This window comes from Cygnus olor, chromosome 8 (assembly GCF_009769625.2).
Source record: "Cygnus olor isolate bCygOlo1 chromosome 8, bCygOlo1.pri.v2, whole genome shotgun sequence".
Lineage (NCBI taxonomy): Eukaryota > Metazoa > Chordata > Aves > Anseriformes > Anatidae > Cygnus > Cygnus olor.
Genome location: NC_049176.1, coordinates 12,245,330 through 12,265,908, shown reverse-complemented (window position 1 = coordinate 12,265,908; position 20,579 = coordinate 12,245,330). Strand labels below are relative to the sequence as shown.

Sequence of the window (20,579 nt, the reverse complement as noted above, 5' to 3'; positions counted from 1 at the left end):
AGGAATGGTTCAGAGACACCAGCAAACTCAGAAACAACTGGTGTTTCTCTGTTTTGCTTTCTGGCTGTGTCAGAGGTGTTGGGGCGGGTCTGTGAATTCTCCAAGCAAGCCATCCTGTGGGCACGTGGCTCCAAGGGACAGCTGTGACTGTTCAAAAGCAGCACAGAAACTAGGTAGTGCAGAAATATTGGGTCAAGCACTGGATCTGCAGGAATTTCTCTTTCCTCTTCCTCGAGCCACTCGTCCCAGGTGCTTCTTCCCAAATTTCTCGATCTCTCCTCTCTAGAGTTCTCTTTCCCTGCGTGAAGTCGGCCAGGTAGCACTTGCTTGCTGTTTGAAGTGGCTCAGGGCAGCGAGGCATCCCAAAAAAACTTTTGAGCAGAAGCCAGCTCTGTTCCCTCTCTGTCCCTCCCTGTGTTTTTCGGAGCTGATTTCCTCCTTGCGTGCTGGAGAGCCTCAGGAAAGAGAGAGGGAAAGTCAGCGTGCTTGGGGTGTCGGGGAGGGGGGAGAAAAAATAATGAAATAAAAGACACGCTGCAACAGAGAGAGGGCCAAGAAAAATATTTAATCCAAACAATGAACATTGTCATTTCCTCCCACAGTCTGCATTCCCCGTCAACTTCCCTGGGCAAGCCAGGGGAGCCAAGAATTGCCGGGCTCTCTGCCCCACCAGTGTCAGTGTGTGCAAGGAAGGGATGTGTCCTGGGGACACTGTGCTGGAGCATCCCTTTAGCTGTGGCTGTGGCTGGAGGGACTGAAAGCAGCCTGTGTTTTCTGTAAGGGAACAGCGGTTTGGAGTGATGCTGAAGGGATGGAGACAGGGATTTTTCCACAGGGGAATTTTTAGGGACCCAAGTAAAGACTGTGGGGTGGTGGATGCACAGCAGGGTTGAGTGAACCAGCTTTTTAACAAGGCTTTGGGCACCCTTCACGTCCTCCAAGAGACATCCTGAAATAGCAGAGCTCTCTGAAGCACCTTGCCTGGGGACTATGGTGGCCCAGGTCTTGTGCAGACTTCTTGTGCTCACCATCCTCCACCCTGCAGCAGCTTTCTCATACATGCTGTGAGATCTGCAGCTGTCTCCTAGGGGAGCAAGTGCCTGGTGGAGGTTTATCACTTAGTCACATCCCTGTCTCCCTTGTTGCACCATCTCCCTTCAGTCTTCTCCAGTCTTCCCACCCAAGCCTTGGGAGACACTCATGCCACAAGAGCAGAAGCAGCAGCGACGAAGCCGATGCACAAGATGTGGGGCTGAGAGCAGCAGCAACTTTTCCAGGGCTGGTCCCCGTGCCAAAATGATGCTCCTCCGGGGCTGCTTTGAAAGCTACAGCTTTCCAGAGAGGCACCTGTGGGGTGGCAGGTGGCCATCCCGGCATGTACATTGTCTGAAGCCTTCCACATCAAAGCCCAAAATACTGATGCCCAAAGTGAAGGACGTGAGGACCTGCGTGTCCTCTTTGGATGGGATCACCATGGCTGCAAAGCCCAGGACCTGCACAGCCTCCTGGAGGCTGGGGGAAAACATTTGCTTATTGGGGCTGGATTTAATCCCCCAAAATGAGGATCTGGGTTTTTTCTAGCTAGGGGCAGACTGAAATCACAAGCATTTTCCACAGCAGTGCAGGAGAGCTGTGCAGTACATAATTGGCCAGGTGCAAGCTGCATTTTTTTTTTCTTTTTTCAACCTTCCTCTGAAGCATCTGGAATGGGTCATTGCCAAAAGCAAGGTACTGGGGCTTCAGGTCTGCTCAACCAGAGCAAAACCTGCATTCCTGAGAAATACTGTTGACCAACTGCCCGTGACACAGCACCAAAATATGTGCAGTACTGATGGCATCTGTGGTTTATCCATCGTGCTTCGCTGCCTTCCCCAAACCCAGCCTCTCCAGCTGTCTTGCTCACCACCATTCCTGTCACACCCTTCCAGGCTCTTTTGCAGTGAATCAACTCACTTATAAGGCGGTTTGAAGAAAGCATCTGGACCCTGTCCACCTCACCGATGACACTGGGGCAAAAGCCAAGGAGGTGGCCCTGGGGCTCCCTGAACAGTCAGATTTGGATCAGCCAGCCGTGGGGACAGAGCCAGTGAGTTCAGCCCCAGCCCTGGGGGCTCTGCAGGGTTGGAGGAAAAAGCTGTGAGCAAAACACTGGATGCGCGGTTACTCTTTTTATTAGGGCAGCGCATCGCCCGGGCCCTGCACTGCCAGATGCTGATCTCCACGTGCTAACACATGTCCTGGCGATGCTCCTGTCTGAACAAAGAAGATGGATGACATAGCCCGGCTCACGGTGGCACGCAGCCTGGCTGAGCAGCTCCCTGTCACATCCTAAAACACTTACAGGTCCTTCTGGGAGTCACCGGCATGCTCCAACCTCCCTTCACCCCATGCCGGCATTGCTTCCTGCAGAGCTGCATGGCTCAAAGACAGGCTGCAGGTGTCTGTAGGTGATTTTCTCTCTCACATCACCTGTTTGTAGCTGGTTGCACTGCCCATGTCCTCCCTGGCCATGACTCGTGCAAGACCTCAATGAGACTGATGCAAGTATGGACAGAGGAAAGCCAAAGCCCACGGATGTGTCCCCATAAATGAAGGGCATCCAGCAGCACCATAGTTTTCTCTTTCTGCTTGCAAAGACTGAAACCAGCTGGAGGCTTTCTGGGCAAAGTGATAGGATTCGTGGTGTCTCCCCTGGGGATCTGCTGAGAGGTGCAGCATCTCCTCGCCAGCCCGTCCCTGGTAGCTCACCTTGATCTGCTGCAGCCCTGTAAGTACTGAGACTGTCTCAGCCCATCCCGGGGCTGCGAGGAGCAGGGCTGGCGGTCCCCAACCCATGCTTCTGGCTCTCTGGAGCCTCCGGTCCAATTAGTCATTTCTTATTTTCCCCTCATATGTTTTTCCAATGTAATTCGGAGCATGAGCTGTTAAGTTTCCCCAACAAGTGTTGCCATAGGAGCCTGTATTTGTTTAGGGTGGGGTACGGGCTCCGGCGGGTTGAGGGGAGGGGGGCAATTAGCCCTAATAGGTGTAGGGAGAAAGCAAGAGCCTCTTCCTGCTCATCCTGTCCCTGCCTCTGTCCTCCCCCACCTTGCACACAAGACACAATCTGGAAATCATTTCAGACCTGTGCAGCAGGGACCGGCAATCCTCTGCAGTAATTAGATGGAAACTGCAGGAGCAGCAGGTGTTGTTTTGCCAGTGAGTCATGACACATGGAGCAAAGCTCAAGGAAAAACTCCGCTGCGAAAGCAAATCGCATCCAGAGCGCGTCCCCGCCAGCAGCCAGCCCCCAGCCTGCGTCCCCACACCTGCCAGCCCCAGCATCACCACCCAAGCCCACCATGTCTCGGCCCAGAGACATTTGCTCGCTGTCATTTGAGAGCCACCGGAGCTTTTCTTTGGAAGAAGACGAGGAGTGTGTGCCCTATTGCACTGGTGAAATCGCACCCCAAGGTCCTCTGGGCTTCAAACAGAGGTGGATGTCCCCATGGAGAACCAATGTGGGGCTCAGCTGGCCAAAACCAGCAACCACCCTGCCTCTCTTCCTCAGTTTCCTCATGGGAGAAATTCCAGCAGTCCTCCTTAGCTTCCCAAGGGGCTGGGAGTGCTGGTGACTTCTGCGAGACACAAGTTGAGAGCCATCATGCAGAGCCCCCTTTCCCTGGGCTTATGCCAGCACCAGGGCAAGCTTTGCAGAGGGCTTGGCTTCAGGGCTTCGTGCATCTTCTGGCAGCTGTGCTGTTTGCCCACATTCCCTGGGAAGTCAGGTGCAGTGGTTCCTGGGGTGGAAAGAGGCTTGGATGAGCAGCTGGGGGCACGAAAAGAAAACCCCTCCTCAGCTGCCCGGGTTAGCCCCAGGGGCTGTAGGTGGCTGCAGCAGTGCTAGCGCCAGCGGGCTCAGCAGCTCACCATAACCCCTGCGCCTGTTCCCTGCAGTGGGGGAAGCAGAAGGGCTGTGTTGGGCCCCAGTCTGGGGCTGACAAAAAGACACGTTGGTTTCCTGGTTTGGGCTCGTCTGGTGTGAATCGGTGGCGTTATCACCGTGCTGGCCTCAGCACGGTCGATGCGGGGCGGTCCCAGTGCGGTGACATTTCTCTGCAGGCTGCTATGGGGTTCAGCAGCACTGTGGGTGAGTGGCCACCAAAGGCTGCGGTCGGTTATGTTTCCCTAAGCCCTGTTGTCACCTGGGGCCTCCAGACCCAGTGAAATGGGCTGGCTGCTTTCATGAGCAAAGGGATGGCCAGGTTTCCACCAGGAGCCTCTCTGATGACAGCAGTCCTCCTGGAGGACGGCCACGGTTGCTGGGCCAGTAGCTACCAGCGCAGAGCGGGAGAATTATTTCATTAATAATCACCCAGCTAATGAATGGCCTCTCCGTTCTGTTAGCACATTCGGTTGTTGCTTGGCGGGGCTGATGTGGATCTGCGATAAATAAACCTCAGCTGCAGATCGTTCCTGACAGTTTTTTGCAAGTGCTCCACATGCACTCAGTTTGGTTGCACCCGTCGCACGGCCTCGTTTCGCAGCCCCACTTGGCTGCTGCTCAGCTCCAGTTGCTTGTTTCTCTTCTCTGATCAGATGACTCATGTAACTAAACATAAAAAAAAAAAAAAAAGAAAGAAAGAAAGAAAAAGAAAATAAAGTGGATTTCTGAATGGCTGTTTGTGCCATTTAATATTTCTGGTCAGAAAGCTATTCTCTTGGAATAGCTTTCTGTTTCCACATTACAGCTGAAAGTACAGGAGGTTGCTAATGATGGGGCATTTGTCTGGGCTGCACAAGGGCAAGCTGGGCACTGTTACCCCCAGGGGACCAGGTGGGTCCCCCACTGATTCATCAGTAGGCTGATGCCAGAGTTGGATTTTGCCTACAGGGAGCTAGTGATCAAAGATCCCTTCTCTTCTTCCCACCCAGACACCAGATAATACCCTTGCAGTCCAACCTGGCAAGGTTTGGCAGAGCCGTGCACTGTGGACTGGGCTAGAGCCTCCACTGGAGAGCCTAGAGGAATCTGGGGGAATGTCCCCTGGGGTAGGGCCATACCAGGAGCATTCTGGAAAAGGCTTAGTCCTTGCAACCAGCACTTGCCAGTGTTGGCTTGGCTTGGGCACAAGTGCTTCTGGGAGACTCCTGACCTTGCCAAACCTCTCTCATAGTCCAAGGGATGCTCCATTGCTCCTCATAACAGCCTCTCTGTTCTTAGCTGCCCAAGCCAGGTCACCAGGCTCAACCTCAGGGCCAAGCTCTTTGGGAAGAGGGGTGATGGAGGGAAGAGCTGGGCCAGCCTCTCACCGAACCCTGCCCTGGCAGTGAGCACGCAGAGAGCAGGATTACGGGGGCATTGCATGAGGACGGTGTTAGAAGGTGGACGAGCAGATGAGGTGGTGAACTCACTCCTAGGTGGGTTGCGCTGGGCTCTGTGGAGAAGTGCTGCATGGGATGGGGTCTTGTGGCACTCAGTCTGGGGCACTCTTGAGCAGTGTGGATTTGCCTTCTTGTTTCCTGGCACAATTCCCTTGGGCAGAGGAAGCCCACCCCAGAGCTGCTGCCCCGCGAGCACCATCTTCTGGTGGCCCTTGGCTTGAGGTGGGTTGTGCATCCTGGAACAAGGCCCTGCCTCATCAGGGGTGCATGGTGGCCTTGCTGAGGACCAAGGATCTCTGCTTTTGAGGGGAACCTTCCACTTTTGAATAACCCTTTCGTCTACGGCTCCTCTCTCTAGCCCTTCCAAGCAGATGGCTGGTGTGACACCATCAACAACCGGGCATACTGCCAGTATGATGGGGGTGACTGCTGCTCCTCCACACTGTCCTCCAGGAAGGTGAGTGCAGGCCTGGGTTTAGGATAAAGTGGTCACTGCTAGCCATGTTGTTCAGCTTTCCTGGCTGCAGAAACTGGCCTGCAAGGCAATTCTCCCATCAATAAACCCATGATTTTAAACCAAAGCCAGCTGAAGCTGATAGACATCGGTTCCACTGATTACAGTGAGGTTTGGACCCACGCCAGTGGGACTGAGAGCTCAACCCAGCTCCCGCTGAAGCTCACAGGATTCCCTCTCATTTTGGGAAATAAGTCCCAAAGAAATGATTTCCATCATAGTGCTAGTCATGGTGAGTCAGAAGTCACCTTGTTGTATAACAGAGCAATCTCAAGGGACTTTGGCATTTGGCACGGTCCGTTGGCATCTGCTGTGGGTTGTGTTTCCCTCCCAGTACTCGGGGGAAAGAAGGAGGAATAGCACAGAGGGAGCAACTCAGCGAAAGAGTTGCGCAGACCCTTCTTTGTCTCCCACCACAACCACCCCTCCCATCTAACTCACTATCCAGTACTCACAGCCCATCCTTCCTAAACATATCCAACAGCAAAACAAACCATAGGGCATGAGATAATTTCTCACTGCAAAAATATGTGAATTTGGATCTTCTCGTCTTTGTTGTGGAGCTTGAATCATTTTTCCTTTCATCACACACACATACAGAGAGAAAGGGAAAAATGAAATCCTGGGAAGATCCAGTTGAGATAGGAGAGAAAAGGCTTTACACCCAAGTGATGAGTGAAACCTGTGTACCGATATCACATCTCAGAGCCAGGCATGGCTCTCAAGGGTTTGAGACATCTGCATTTTTGGCCAAAATAAAGGATGGGTTTGCAGTGGAAGGCAGGGGGATTCAGTCCCATGGCTCTCAGGAGACCCAGCCCCAGTTCGTGTCCCCCCCAGGTCCCAGCTCTCCAGCAGCACGAGCTCCTCCAAGGAGTGCAAAAGACGAGGCTGTGCTACCTCCGTGCTATGGCTGAGCCGGGAAGAGCCAGCAGTAGGTTGAAGGACAGCACCACGGGCTCAGGCATGGACACAGGGGGCTTTCCACCATGGGTCAAAGTAAAACTGAAATCTAGACGTGCCTCACCTAGTCCAAATGGTTAACACTCACCAGGGGACAGTTCTCCCAGGGGTTTGACTTTCGGAGCACAAGACTCAAGCTGACCCTGATGGCAAAATTTGAAATGCAAGTTACTGAAGAGGAAAACGCTAAGAACAAACCTCAGCTGTGGGTCGCAGCTACCACTGGGGACACCCCATGGTGGAGCTGTTTTCTGGTGAACGTAGAGCCTAGCAGTCACCACCACACCAACATCAGCCCAGAGTCTGTCCGTACCGAGGTGGAGAGGGTTGGTGGGGCTGCAGGGCTGCTGGCAGGCCAGGGACCTCGAAACGGAGGCTTGGTCTGGGCTTACCTCTCCCTTGTGTCCCTCCAGGTGATCCCATTTGCTGCTGACTGTGACCAGGACGAATGCACGTGCCGCGACCCGGCGGCGGAGGAGAACCAGTAGCGGGGCCGTGGAGGACCTCTGTCGGTCAGGCGAGCGCCTGAGGAGCGAAGGGGCACCAACGGGTGGTGGCAGGGTGCCGGGGGCAGGAGGCCTGAGGACAAGCCGTGCAGGAGGATGGCAGTGGAAGCCACCGAGCAGGTGGTGGCTGTGGAACAGGAGGCCAGGCGGTCCCATCCCCATCACCGCACCCTGCCCCACAGGCTCCTGCCCGGGACTTCAGGGTCTGGCCCGAGGGGCTCAGCGCAGGGTCCAGCACCAAGAGCCCAGACGCTGCCACGGACGTGTGTCCTGGACCAGCGTCTGAGCATTTGTCTTTGCTCTGGATTTTGTCACTATTCACCCCCCTCCCTCTGCTGTACAGGCTTCTTTTAGCAAGGTCAAGGTAGTTGTGATCTCCGCAAATATTTAAACTTAATTATATATATATATACATATATATATATAATATATAAAAATATATATTATATTTTCTTTGCTCTTGATGAACCTGAGAAAGGATACCCTTTGTCACACACCCATGCTGCTGTGAAGTACAAACCATTGGCAAAAGGGCAGGTCCGGGCGGGAAGAGCAGGGAATTCCCCCTCGTTTGCTGAGAGGGAGCTGGAAGGAGGACAGAGAGAGAAGCCAAACATCCCAGCCAAGCCAGGAGAGAGCTCCCAGGTGGGAGGCATGGAGGCCAGGGCCTCGAGGTATTCTCGGTATCCGCTGAAGGCAAGTTTTGGCCTTGGGGTTTGCCTGCTGCTGGTCCTGCAACAGGATTTTGAGGTTGAGAAGTGTTGCTGTGCCCTGGACTCACCACAGCTGGTGAGATCCAGCTAGACGAGGGATGTGACGGGCAAGCTGGAATAACTGTGATGCTCTGAGATGAAGGAAGCTGAAGTGGCCCTTCTTTCCTTTCCCCACATCTCCAAGCATGAGCTTTAGTCAGCAGATCTTGGGGGAGACCAGGCCCTGTAGAACAGGGAGGGACAGGACCCAGATGACCTGTCAGGACACCTTGAGCATCATCTTCTCCTGCTGAGCTTTTCCTTATTGCTATCTTCGTGGCCCAGCCCATTGCGCTGCACATCCAGTCCATGAGTTTCTTCCTCCTGTAGATACCAAGTGAGAATCTTCAGATTCTCTCCTCACCCCAAAAAGGCCCAGCTAGAAACTTTGCCCTCCCAGAAGCTTGGCTTGGGAGCCCGGGCCAGCCCCATAATGTGGCAGGCTGGGAAGGGCCCAGCTCCAGCTGGGGCTGTCACTGATGGTTTTGTGCTGCAAAGAGAAAAGGAATGGAAGGAGGAGAGCTGAGAAGGGACCCCAGAGCAGGAGCACGGAAACCCATCGGTGTCCAGGAGGCTCTGCAGCCCCAGGCTCGGGCTGGGAGGCCGAAGGCTGCTCAGCTGCATCCTCGGTGCCTGGCCTGGGCCAGTGGAGTCAGGCTCCAAGCCAGGGTTTGTCTGGTGCAGGAGCGATGGAGAGAGGGTGACACGGTGTGGAGAGACCAGGGATTTTCAAGGCATCCTTTGGCTTTTGCTAGCATCCTCCTCACAGCCCTTTTTGTCAGGCATCTCCCAAAGTTATATTTGGCTGGAGGAGAGGAGCAGGGGGCAGAGGCACCTGGACATCACACCAGTACCCAGGCAGGAGATGCCGTGTCCTTCTCCAAGCCCTTTCCCTATCCTGAGTGCTCCAATTACCCGGGGCTGGTCACATCCTGTCCTGCCCTCGCTGCCTGCCCTGGCCCAGGCAGGGATGCTCAAGGGGGTGCTGGGACCCATCTCCTCTTGACATTTCTGGTCCTGTCATGCACAAGCAAAAACACCCCATCTTTTCACCCAAATGTACCATCAGTTTGGCAGAGCTGCATTTTTTTGGCTTCAAGCAACTTTTCAATCCAAAAAAAAAAAAAAAAGGAAATGGGAAAAAAAAAAAGCCCTCTGTGAGTCTGATGCCCCATGGAAGGTGCAGCTCAGGTGTCCCATCCCACTCCATCACAGGGAAGGGAACCCCCAGGGCCCCCCAGACACAGGCACAGCGGGAGTGGGGGACACCATGGGGACCTGGTGGCCATGGGGTTGTGGTGGCCACACATACACAGGATGAGGGTGACACGCAGAGGGAGATGGGAGAATTTCAAGCCTTGGCATCTTGTCACCTTTCTGATGTCAGCGTTACCTGGGCACCTATGTGTTTAGATGCTGAAATTGTACACTTTTCGCATGAAAATCCTGGTCTCAGTCATGGCTTGTCCCTGATTACCAAGGGCAGGAAGGGACGTGGGGCTGGAGGTGCTGGGTTGGCTGGTAGAGATCTGTGCTTCTCATGGCTGAATAGCTTCTACATACCGAAATATTGTTCTTCTATAGCGACACTGAGCGGTTTTTGTCCCCTTTAGGGTTTTATTCACAACGGAGGCTGCTGCTATTTTTATTTTTTTGTATTTGATAATTATTTTTTATAAAAATCTATGAAAAATAAATAATCTTCTCATCCACCACCTCTCCTGCCTCTTTGCTTCAGCTGATGGGGTCCGGGCTAGGGACAGAGGTGGTCCGGCGGCTCCTGCCCCCCCCGACCCACAGCCCTCCTCTGCCCCAAACCACAGACTCCCCCAGCACTGTCCCAGCCCACCAGGAGAAGGCTTTTTGGGTCTGGGGGGACCTCAATGCCCTCCACATTTAAGGCTACCACCCAGGCAGCTGTGCTGTGCCGTCAGATGCAAGGACAATTTTGCAGCCAGGCAAGAAGGGTGACCATCACCTCTGTCTCTTTGTGCCAAGTGGCCTTTCACTGCTTATGCCACAAACTGGCCCACAGCAGGTGTCTTTTGGTAATTAACTCACCATAAAAGTAGGAAATTTGTGTGTTTGTGTATTTCATGTGCCACCTCCCTGGGGACAGGGAGCACGGGATGGCTCACATCAGTGCCCAACACGCCAAGTGGCACCCTGGCAAGGGAGTTAAAACCAAAAACAGTAAGAAAGGTGCTTAATAATTTTAGAAAGCCTTTTATTAATTTAATTTTTAACAACCACATATTCTTTGCACATACAGACAAAAAGCCCTGCATGAGGTGGGTGGCACCATGGTGCTGGGCTCCAGTTCTGCCATCAGATGGTGGTGAGCCCAAGGGATGCCAGTGACTTCAGCACCCACCATCACGGAGTGTAACGGGGACCAGGACAAGCTAATGCCACAGTATCAGCTGAGCCCGGTCCCATGGATGTCCCCAAATCCCGCAAACATCCTATGTCCCCAAGACAGGGGACATCCACAGATGGTGGCCACATCCCAACCGGGACCAGCCCGCTGTTTGGTCATGTCCTTGGGGCTCCAGGATGGTTTGTTCAGAGGAAATACTCTTTCTTGTAGACTTTGGGGAAAAGAGCTTCCAGGGCTTCTCTTTCCTGTTGCCAATGAGACTATTCCAAGCCTCTCCCCCCGTCAGACCACGGCTGTAGCCCACGAGCCAATGTCCCCCTGTTGGGACACTGGCTCTCAGCGCTCACCTGCCCCAGTGCGGGGTGGTCCCCAGGGAGCCCCTGCACCCTCTGGCAGCTCCACGGCAGGGTTTGAGCAGCCCAAACCCGAGCTAGGAGCTGTTTGTCTTTCCTCCACCGCACGCCTCCCTTGCAGATGCCGGAGAAGGTGAGTCACGGCCGAGTGAGCGGAAAGGTTGGGAAGGACTGGAAAACACAAGCGACGGCAGGGGGCTGGGGGGCTGATGGATGCTGTGGGGCAGCGCTGAGGCTACAGAAGGCAGTAAGATCCCAAATTTCTTCCTGGCATGAGCATGTCACTGGCCCCAGCCCCAGAGAGGGGCGATGGGAAGAGAACATGCGAGGAAGAGCCCCTCGCACTGGCTGTGTGCTGGGTGAGCCCTGCTCCATCACCAGACACCTGGGGGGGGGGGGGGAGCGAGGGCGGCTCGGTGCTGTTGAACACCCGTCCCCTTGTCACCGCGGCCTGGGTGTGTGGGGCCCTTCCTTCTGCCAGCAATTGGAGCCAGATGTGCTGATGGAAACAAGCTGAGCCGCCCGGGCTCATGCTGCTGCTGGAAGGCAGGCAGGCCACGGCAAGCCCTGGGGATGCCGGGTGTGGGGACACAGCAGGGCTGCTTCCATCACTGCCCTTCACAGCATGCCGGGGGGGGTCTGGGGTGCTCCTGCTGGGGATGCTCAACCCATCCCAAGCCTCCCTCTGCATTATCTTCCATCTGCCACGTCCCTTGTCCTGACTTTACACCCTGCTCCCTCTCCTCCTCCAGCAGCCACACACCTCCCCCTGGTGAGCACCAGCCCCTCCTTTGCTCCTGGTCTTTGCAGGAAGCCTCTCGCCACTCCCCGGAGGAGGAACAGCAGTTCCCAATGACACCCGATGTCCCCAGAGCACAGATTCCCACCAGGACCAGATTTTCATGGAGGACAATTCATTAAGAGGCACCACAGCCTCAAGCATGGGAGGGAGCCACCAAGCAACCAGCACTCCAGCTGTGGGGTTTGCACTTAAAACAAAACAGGGCTGATGTCTAGGGCAGTAGCCAAGTGAAGAGCAGTTTTTCCATCCCATCCCCTCCTTCCCACCAACCACCCAGCCTTGAAGGAAGAGAGGCCGGCCCCTGCGTCCCCAAGACAAGGGGGACATGCAGTCGAGCAGGGTGGTGGCTCTTCCAGATGCACAGACTGGGTTTTGGGAAGCTTTGGCAGCAGTTAGGATGCCCAAGAAGTCCATGCCGAATTACAAAATGAGGTGGCTACTGGCACCATGGGGACACGGTGTCTTGCGTGAGGGCTGCAATGCTGAGATGTCATTCACGCCTGCTCTAAAATGAAGAAATCCCTGCAAGCACCTCCTTGTAGAGGGTAAATAAAGTCTGCTGGCCAACAGCAGCCCTTCCAACACACACACACGGAGCCGAATGGCACTTAAACCGGCAGATTTTCTTAATTTTAGAACGCCAAAATCAGGGAATCACACCTGCTTGCTTCTGGGGAGCTGGGAGACACTGGTGGGAGCAAGGCTGGGCTGTGTCTACCCCCTCTCCAGGGCCTAACGCTGCCTTTCCCTTCAGCTAGTGGTGCATCCTTTACAGCCCACTTTGCCCTGTTGGGGGTGACCTTCTCCCGTGGCTTTCACATCAGGGTTTTCTGACACAGCAGTTCATGCCTGTGACCCCATCTCACTGCCATGCAGCATCTCTCCTCTTCCTCTTCCTCCTCCTTCTCTTTCTCTTCTTCCTCCTCCTTCACAGGTCATTGTGCAACAAGCTGGTGGCAGCCACAGCAGTGAGCTGCATGGAAAATAGTAGAAGGAAAGTATTGTGTGTAGTTTTAACTTATTTTCCTGAAATTCAGCAGTGGCAAGAGAAAAAAAAGTCAATTTGTTCCATGAAGCGGAATGAAGTCTGGTTTCCTATGGATTTGTGCTCCATAGCCCCTAAATCCACCCTCTCCCATATCCTGCCAGGCATCCTGTCTGCGCACACAGCAATCCCCAGCTACCCCCGGGTCTCCCACCTCCTGGCAGGGCTGGTGGCAACATGCAGCAGGCTTGGGGAAGGGCCCTGCCGCCATGAGTGTGCTGCCTCTGGATGCTCAATTGCATTGTAAGTGAATTTTAAGGCATCCTTTATGTCTCCCACACCTGCTCAGGCACAGCTTTTTGCATCACTTGTAGGAAGCTGATGTTCTCGATGCTGCTGGTCCTCTGCCAGGGGTCTGCCAAGTGGAGCAGGGGGTGGTGGACCACCAGACCGCATGATCCCATCCACCTTGTATCTGAGTACAATCAGGCTAAAAGGCATTTTTTTGGAATCCACTCCCAAATTCCCGGCATCCATGAAGGTTTGTGAAGCAAAGCCCCATTTCTGAGGGTGTGTTAACACTGTCCTTCCCCCAAACCCAAAGGGATCTGGACCTTCCTGTGCCGGTGGAGCAGGTAAGGGTAACCGAGGCGAGGGTCCTTCCGTGCTTTGGGACTTGGCTAACCTGGTGGGCAGACGGGCTAATGCTAAACTTGTGTGAAGAGGCGAAGAGTTCAAAGCCTGGGAGCTTTTCATCCGCTCCCAAGAGATGACATCAGCTGGACCAAAACTGCAAACAAACATCCCAGATTGCCAGAGCCACGGATTACTAACAGCTCCGTTTAATAGTCGGTTAAATTATCACCTGGAGTTGTACATAGTGCTAGTGACCTTTTTGTTGTTGTTGTTCTTTAAAACCTTTTTTTTTTTAAAGTAATCCGGAAGGGTTTTGCATTTCTTGCCGTGTGGCTATCCAACCCTAGAGCACCCTACTTTCAATCTACAGTAGTAAAATGTCACATTAGAGTTTTAATATAACATCAAGGAACATGAATTGTAGCCATCTTTTTAAAGAACAGGACCAAACCATCTTTATATGTTAAATAACGGCACGACAAGTAAAAGGTAGTAATGCTATTACAGGGGAACGGGTGCAGCAAAGAAAAGTTAATGACCCAGAGGTTCATCTCAGGTGAATGGTCATTCGTTAATTCGGAAATAAAACTAGGAGAGAGGGCAGGAGGGTGAGGGAGGTTGGGAAAAGGACAAAACACGTTGTCTTCTCCTGTGGTTGGCAGCATGGAAAGAGGCAGGAGTCCACAAGAGGAAACACTGTGCAGAGCCAGGGGTGGCTGTTTGGGGCAGGAGCCTTCGGCAGATGAAGTCCTCCAGCTCTGCAGGGAAGGGAACGCCTCAGGGCTGTCTGAGCAGCTGTCTGAGATGAGCATATGTGCTATAACTCAGGGATTCTGGAAAAAAAAAAAAAAAAAACCAACAACAACAAAAAAAACCTACAAGTTTGGGCAAATTTCTGAGCTGCAAAGCCAGAGAGAGAAACCAAGCAGAAAGGCTGAACAAGGCAAGGGCTGCCACGAAAATGGGCATGTGCCGCATCGAGACAGGTGTGTGGCAACTCCGCAACAGTCACCCAGGTGCCTCAGAGTGGTGCCTGTCATGGGCTGGTGACACTGAATCCCACCCCGTGCAAGGGTCTTGGTGTCCGATCTTGTGTGGGTCACCTCGCCCTCACCCTCGGGGTGTCCCTCTCCCAGCCAACGGAGCCCTCACCCAACCGCAGGGCTCAAAGGAGAGCTCCGGGTGGGGATTTCCAGCAGGAGAGACCCGTCGTGGCCAGAGCACGATGGCAACACCCAAGGAAGAGCCCAGCCTGGCTCTGCAGGGTTTCAAGTGACCGTGCAAGGGCTTAGAAATAGTGGAGTGGGAGCAGAACGGAAACATCCGCAGGGCCCCATGATAAGTTCTGTGTCCGGGTGAAAAAGCCACTGAGCGCGCGGGGTTTTCCTGGCAGAGCCAGGGTGCACGGCTGGCAGGCTGCGCCCCTGCCCCTGCTGCTGCACCTCGTAAGCAACACAAGGGAGGAGGCTGCTCCCAAAAGGAAAACCGTCTGCATTTCCTATAAAGGCCACGTAAGCGGTATTACATGGCCAGCTACCAAGTCGCATCCGGGCCAGAGCAGCCTCCGTCCAAGCATCCCTCCGAGGCACTGCGCGGAAGTGCCCTTTGCTCACCGCTGGCCGGCTGCCTGGATGGAAGTTAAAGGATGTCTCAGCATCAGCTGGAAGGAGAAAGAGACCGAACCAAAGTGTCTTAGCCAAGATTCCCCGTGGCTGAAAGGAAATGGAGCACCTGCCCACGTGTACCTGAGCATGGAGACGGTGCTGGGCTTGCTCCAAGCACCAAGCCCTTGGCAGCGTTTAGCACATCAAAATAGAAGGAAACACATGTCAAGGGAAGCCTGAAGACTCTGGTAGACTTCTTTCTTGCAAAAATCGGGTGTTTGCCCGCTGAGCCCTGCCAGATGAATTCCTTACACAAATGACACTCGGATGCCCAGGTAATACTGACTGCTGGTGGCTGCGCCCAGCAGCTCTCCCACCCAGCCTAGCTGCCCCCACGTGAGAGCTCTGCCCATGGGGAGGAAAAGGCAAAATGCAGCATGGTCCTGCAGGGGGATGCTCATGTGCTCTGATCGGCTGCTGTGTGACTTATGCGGCGCGGTGCCGGTGGCCGTGACCGGCTGCGGGCCACGGCATCCTCCCCTCCGGTGCTGCACAAATACTGAAGCCGTGTCCTCAGCAGGTACCGCGAGGAACGAGGTGGAAAATCAAAAGAGACAAGGCTGAAGATTGCTCCTGCCAAGACTGAAAAATGAAAAGGAAATTTTGTTCTGAAGAGGCATCGTAAAAAATCTCTCTGCAGGACTCCTGGCTTGTCCAGATCAAAGGTGCACAGCTGGCAAGTCCAGAGGTGCCTCCTCTGCAAACCAGGCTGGTAGCTGAGGCTAAAATGAAGCCGTTTGCTGCCTCCAACAGCATCAGTGGTAACGGGGTTTTGGGGAACGGTTTGCTCTGAACGGAGCCCAGCCTCCGTTTTTTAGCGTTTGACAAACGCTAGCTTGTCATTGCTTCTAAGTCTTTATTACGGTGGGTTAAAAAATAAAAAATAAATAAATAATAAAAAAAAGGAAGGGGTTTTTGAGTTGACTTTCTAGGAGTTTGGTCCCACGAGAAAAAAGATCGCAATGTCCAGCTGACCGCTGGCCCTGCGGCCAGGCTGCCTCTGCCCGAGAGCACCCTGTGTCTCTGAGCCAACAGGGATCTGGCCATGGCAGAGGAGCCCCAAGGAGATGGGCTCACTGCCGCCCCTGTCTCCTCCCCTCACCTGGGCCAATGACACCACAGCTGAGCCAAGTCTCATCCAGACCTCATGCTTTACAATTGTAAAAATAAACCAAAAAAAAAAACAAACCACACCCCAAACACCCTCTTGGCTGCCTGGTGGCTGTTTTGCTCAGCGATAACCATTAGCATCTCAGCCCGACCTGCGTGCCCCGTCTCCGTCTCACCAGTTCTCCCTTCCCACCTGTGTCACCGTGCTTCTCCCGTGACCAGTGGCCCCTTGCGGCTGGGGCAGGGACACGGGGTGGTGCAGAGGGCCATGCCCCCCAGCCTGCCGTCTCCACGCCCCCGTGCCCACCATAAGGAACCTCTTGGCAACATGAACAGAACAAACCAAGAAAACAGGGTCCCACAAGACTCCTAACTAGAAAGACTTTTGGCCAAGCCGAAGAAGAAACTAATACTGAGGCAGAACTGCGCAGAGCAGCCATTTTGCTCCCCGGTCCCAATTTTTGTCTCCAGAGACACCCCCCCCTCCCCGCTGTGGGTCCATATATAAAACCCTCCCCGCCGCCCCGGGAGGGCTGGCGTGCAGGCGGGTGCCTGCATCCCTCAGTAGTCCTTGTCCCCGTAGTCGTTGTAGAGGACGCTCAGCGTCTGCTCCTCGCACGTCTTCTTGAGGTCCCGGCTGAGCTCCGACCAGTCGAGCCCGTAGGGTTTGATCTCGCTGTAGCGGCAGGCAAGGTACTTGAGGGACGAGCGCTGGAGGCTGATCTTGGGCTCCTGCAGGAGGCCGTGGCACCAGCTGCTGAGGTCTGCCAGCTGCGAGAGGATGAGGCCAGCCTTCCTGCGGCGGGGGCGATGGAAACACCACAGGGAGCGGTGGGGAGGGCAGGACGAGAGCGTGGGGAGAGAAAAGTAAAGGTGGTTAAAGGGTGCCCGAGTCCCAAGAGCATCTCAAGTGGCATCACCTGCCACCGCTGCAGCTCCGGGACCCCACATCACAGGGTGGGAGAGTGGGAGCAAAGAGGCAGTGGGGAGAAATGCTAGGAGTCATCAGGCACACGCGGGGAGCATCGCTCCCTTGCCACCACGTGGCTGAGGGAGATGTGGTGGAGGAGAAATGCACAGCGTTGGGAACCAGCCTGCTGGGACGTCACTGAACATGAAGGAGATTTAGGGAGAAAAAAAATAACACACTCAAAATATCACGCCTGTCATCTGTATTAGGCTGGCTTGTGGGGTTTTATTATGAGCCCCATAAGATGCGATGTCATAAAATGTAAGTACAGTCAATGACACTCCTGACATACGACTTATAATGCTTAATAACAGTTTAGGAAATGTGTCCCACAGGACAGCGTGCAAGCTAGAAGGAATACATCAACGCATACAACATCAGCTTAACCCAGAAAAGCTCTGAAAGAGAAATCCCCCTCTCTTTTGAACGTGTATTTTCCATGTTTTCTGGTTGCAGAGAAGGAAATGAGCAGTAGGGGCTGGTAAGGAGCTGTCAGGCAGCCCACGCTGCACCTGCAACCCAGCCAAGAAAGCCAGGGGAAGGGGTCGAGAGGCAGGGGAAGAGGAGGGCTGGGCACGAGCCACCCCCAGCAGCAGACCCCCTGCTGCACCCCCAGAGCAGCACCGCTTTGGTGCAGGCTTGTGCTGATAACGAGGAAGTGCTAAATCACCAGCCCCTCGTGTTGGATTAGTTATTGGAGGAGCACAGGCGATCCTGGCCAAATATGACCCAAATTGTCTCCTTTTCTCTTCAGGCTTTTTTCTCTGAAAGTTGCACTTCTAATGCTCTTATCGAGAGCAACACTTTGTTCAGATAAAATGCATTATGTTCGTTTTAAACTTGTCTAGAACTTCGGGTGATCTCGGGGGAATCTGGCAAATGTATAGGTAATGGATCCAAATGAAGTGTCTTGCAGGTGAGTATTACATGTGCCTGGAAACCCAGACAAAATTGTCGTTGTCCCAAGGGCTGGAACGAGTTTCCTAGCCAGCTTCAAGGTCACTCAGTGGGCTGGCATAGACAAGGAAGAGGAGACACATCCCTGTGGTTGCAGTAACTCAGCATGGGGCAGGCAGCAAAGAAGCAAATCGTGATGCTGGGGTCAGAAACCTTTGTCACACTCTTGCTTGGATAAGCAGGGGCTGCGAGCCACAGCTCTCCCCTTGCTGGCTCTAGGTGGCTGCAGCTCCAAGCTGGCCAGGTCTGCCACCCAAAGGGAGGCACCAGGCAACAACAAGCTCCACCAGGATCTGCACCAAAGCCTCTTTTCACTTGTGGCTTGCTGGAAAACAACCCGCCTTCCTCTCCACATCTTCATATGCAAAGTCCAGGGCTCTCTGCAGCCTTTCCCAGACTGGGAGGGACCGTCTCGCTTTGGTAACCCCAACCGAGCTATCTGCACGCAATACTTGCTTCCCTCAGCCCAGCAGCCAGCCCTGGCGAGCAGGAGGATGAGTGTGAGCGGAGCCAAAGGCGGCACGGCAGCGCGGAGCTGGGGGAGCATTGCCGAGTTGCTCACGTGGGTCCACGTCCAGCACTTCAAAGGAGCAGCAGCAGCAGCCACACAAATCCTCTGTCTGCTGGCTAAACAATGTCAGCTGCGAGTGATTTGTCCTGTCACCACCAGTCTGGATGCTTCGCCCTCGCAGACGATCAAACAGGAGGCTTGCTTTCCAAGATTTGTCATCACCAGATCCCGCTGCAGCTGCCTAAGCCTCTCCTTCCAAGCAGCGCGAGCTGCATGCAAGCACTTCATCAGCAACTTGCTTCACCCCACCCTAAGCTCTCCAGCATTTCCAGCGGGTGGAATTAACCCTCTGACTTGAAGCAAACAGTAACATTTGGGTCATCCCATGGCATTTCTGGTCACCCCGTGCCAACATCACTCTGCCCCGTGGGGCTTGAGCAGACAGCTTCCACCCCACATCCTGGTGGTACCGTGCTCTCCTCTCTGGCACCACGAGCACCGATGGCAATGCTTGCCCTGGACAGTGGCAGTGGCTGTGTGACAAACCCAGTGTGTCACTTTACTTGCTCCTCACACAAACCGCCGCAGCAGATGTCAGACAGGCTGTGCAAACTGGGGCTGGATTTCACGTGTGGCAACGGAGATGGTCCTACTCACGTCCTGGGAATGAAGCCATAACCAGAAGTCTCTGTACACTGGGAGGTTGCTCCCGAGCTTTGAAGCTCTGCCTTAGAGACTTCAAGTTTCTTAGAAAATAAATGGAAAAAGGGGAAAGAGGAGAAAAGCCAGCTTTGCCCCAGGAAGCTGAGGATCACTGGAGGGTTTCCCAGCAAAGCTGAGCTCGGAGGGATGTGAAGGGATGCTACAAGCAAGACAGCCACCAGGTATCTGCTGATACTCTTTGCCCCCCTAGTGGAGACTTGGAGGGCAGAAAAGGTATGTGTGATCTCTGATCCTCTGCTAGAAATCCACCAGTGATCACCTGGAGAAGCAGGGCTGGAAGGGAGCCAGAGGTGAGACTGATGAGAGGAGGTGTCGAGCAGGGGGACTGCGCGTTTCCCAGATGGGATCTGTTGCTGACGTACATCTGAAGAAATCCTGAATACGGGACGGGCTCAGGACTCCAGTTCTGTGGAGGCCAGCTGCTATGAAACAGCACTGCAGCCCACATAATTTCTCAGCCTGGCTTGCTAAACCACCTGGAAACATCCACATTACTGGGAAACCACTCAGACAGGGGCAGACACGGGAGGAGGCGGGCAGAAGGGGACATCTGGCTGCCTCCACAAGCACGGGGCAGGAGGCACCCAGGAGGCATCTGCTGGGGTGATGCTGAGACCAGCACACAGAGATGCAGGCAAGTCAAGCCAAAGCCCGGGAGAAGGAGAACAGACACGTATGACCAGTGCATGTGTTCGCACACACAACAAGCACACCCGGCTCCCACGCCTACCTGGGCCCCAGCTCGTCTTCACAGCGCCAGGTGAACTCCCCGAAGCTCTCGTAGTGCTGGTTGTAGTGGTAGAGCACTCGGTGCAGGCTGGGGGAGCCCAGGTCCAGCAGGGTGTTGTAGGCTGTCTGCTGCTCCTTGCCACTGGTGTAGCCGTTGAAGAGGTTGTAGATCTTGTCAGCAATTTCTAGGCAGGAGGACAAGGGCTAGTCAGCGGGGTGCAAGAAATGAGCACAAAGAACAAAGCCCACCAGGATAACGCTTGGCTCTGGTGGAACCATGAGGCACATCTTCCGTGGCCTTTACTGCAGCCAAGATTTGTCCCCCGGGGTATGATTAATGTCGTATCAAGGCAATGGAGGAACAACAGAGAGGATGGCATCACCCAGACTCAGCTGGACTAATCAATCCAATTTAGGCTCCCGTAGTTTGATCCAATTAGGAGGAGAAACGGGTGGTGTCATCAGGTACTGGTGGTGAAATACCGTTTATTTACCAGAAGGAACACAACTGGGATTTCTTCGGGCATCACCTATGCTATCAGTCACTTGGGCAGGACAGGGCAGACCTTCTCGGCTACTCCTCCACCCATGCCCAACACGTCCCCAGTGCCTACCCCTCCACCTGTCTTAGCACCAGCACAGAGTGTTTCTGTGCATGTT

General features: G+C 54.2%; 2 protein-coding genes across 3 annotated transcripts in view; one reads left to right on the top strand and one right to left on the bottom strand.

Annotated features, from left to right (window-relative positions):
* The window catches only part of PAPPA2 (pappalysin 2), a 76,070-nt gene extending 67,579 nt beyond the window's left edge, over window positions 1-8,491 (top strand). For both annotated transcript variants that reach the window (XM_040565761.1, XM_040565760.1), the window contains exons 21-22: window positions 5,723-5,821; window positions 7,255-8,491. In XM_040565761.1, the coding sequence (XP_040421695.1) occupies window positions 5,723-5,821; window positions 7,255-7,329 (174 nt within the window). In that variant the 3' untranslated portion in view covers window positions 7,330-8,491. The remainder of the gene's footprint in view (window positions 1-5,722; window positions 5,822-7,254) is intronic.
* A 2,195-nt stretch (window positions 8,492-10,686) lies between these two features.
* Window positions 10,687-20,579, bottom strand: part of ASTN1 (astrotactin 1) — a 44,945-nt gene continuing 35,052 nt past the window's right edge. The window contains exons 22-23 of the mRNA XM_040565681.1: window positions 19,921-20,104; window positions 10,687-16,825 (exon numbers count right to left, since the gene is read on the bottom strand). Coding sequence (XP_040421615.1) covers window positions 16,591-16,825; window positions 19,921-20,104 — 419 coding nt within the window. The 3' untranslated portion in view covers window positions 10,687-16,590. The remainder of the gene's footprint in view (window positions 16,826-19,920; window positions 20,105-20,579) is intronic.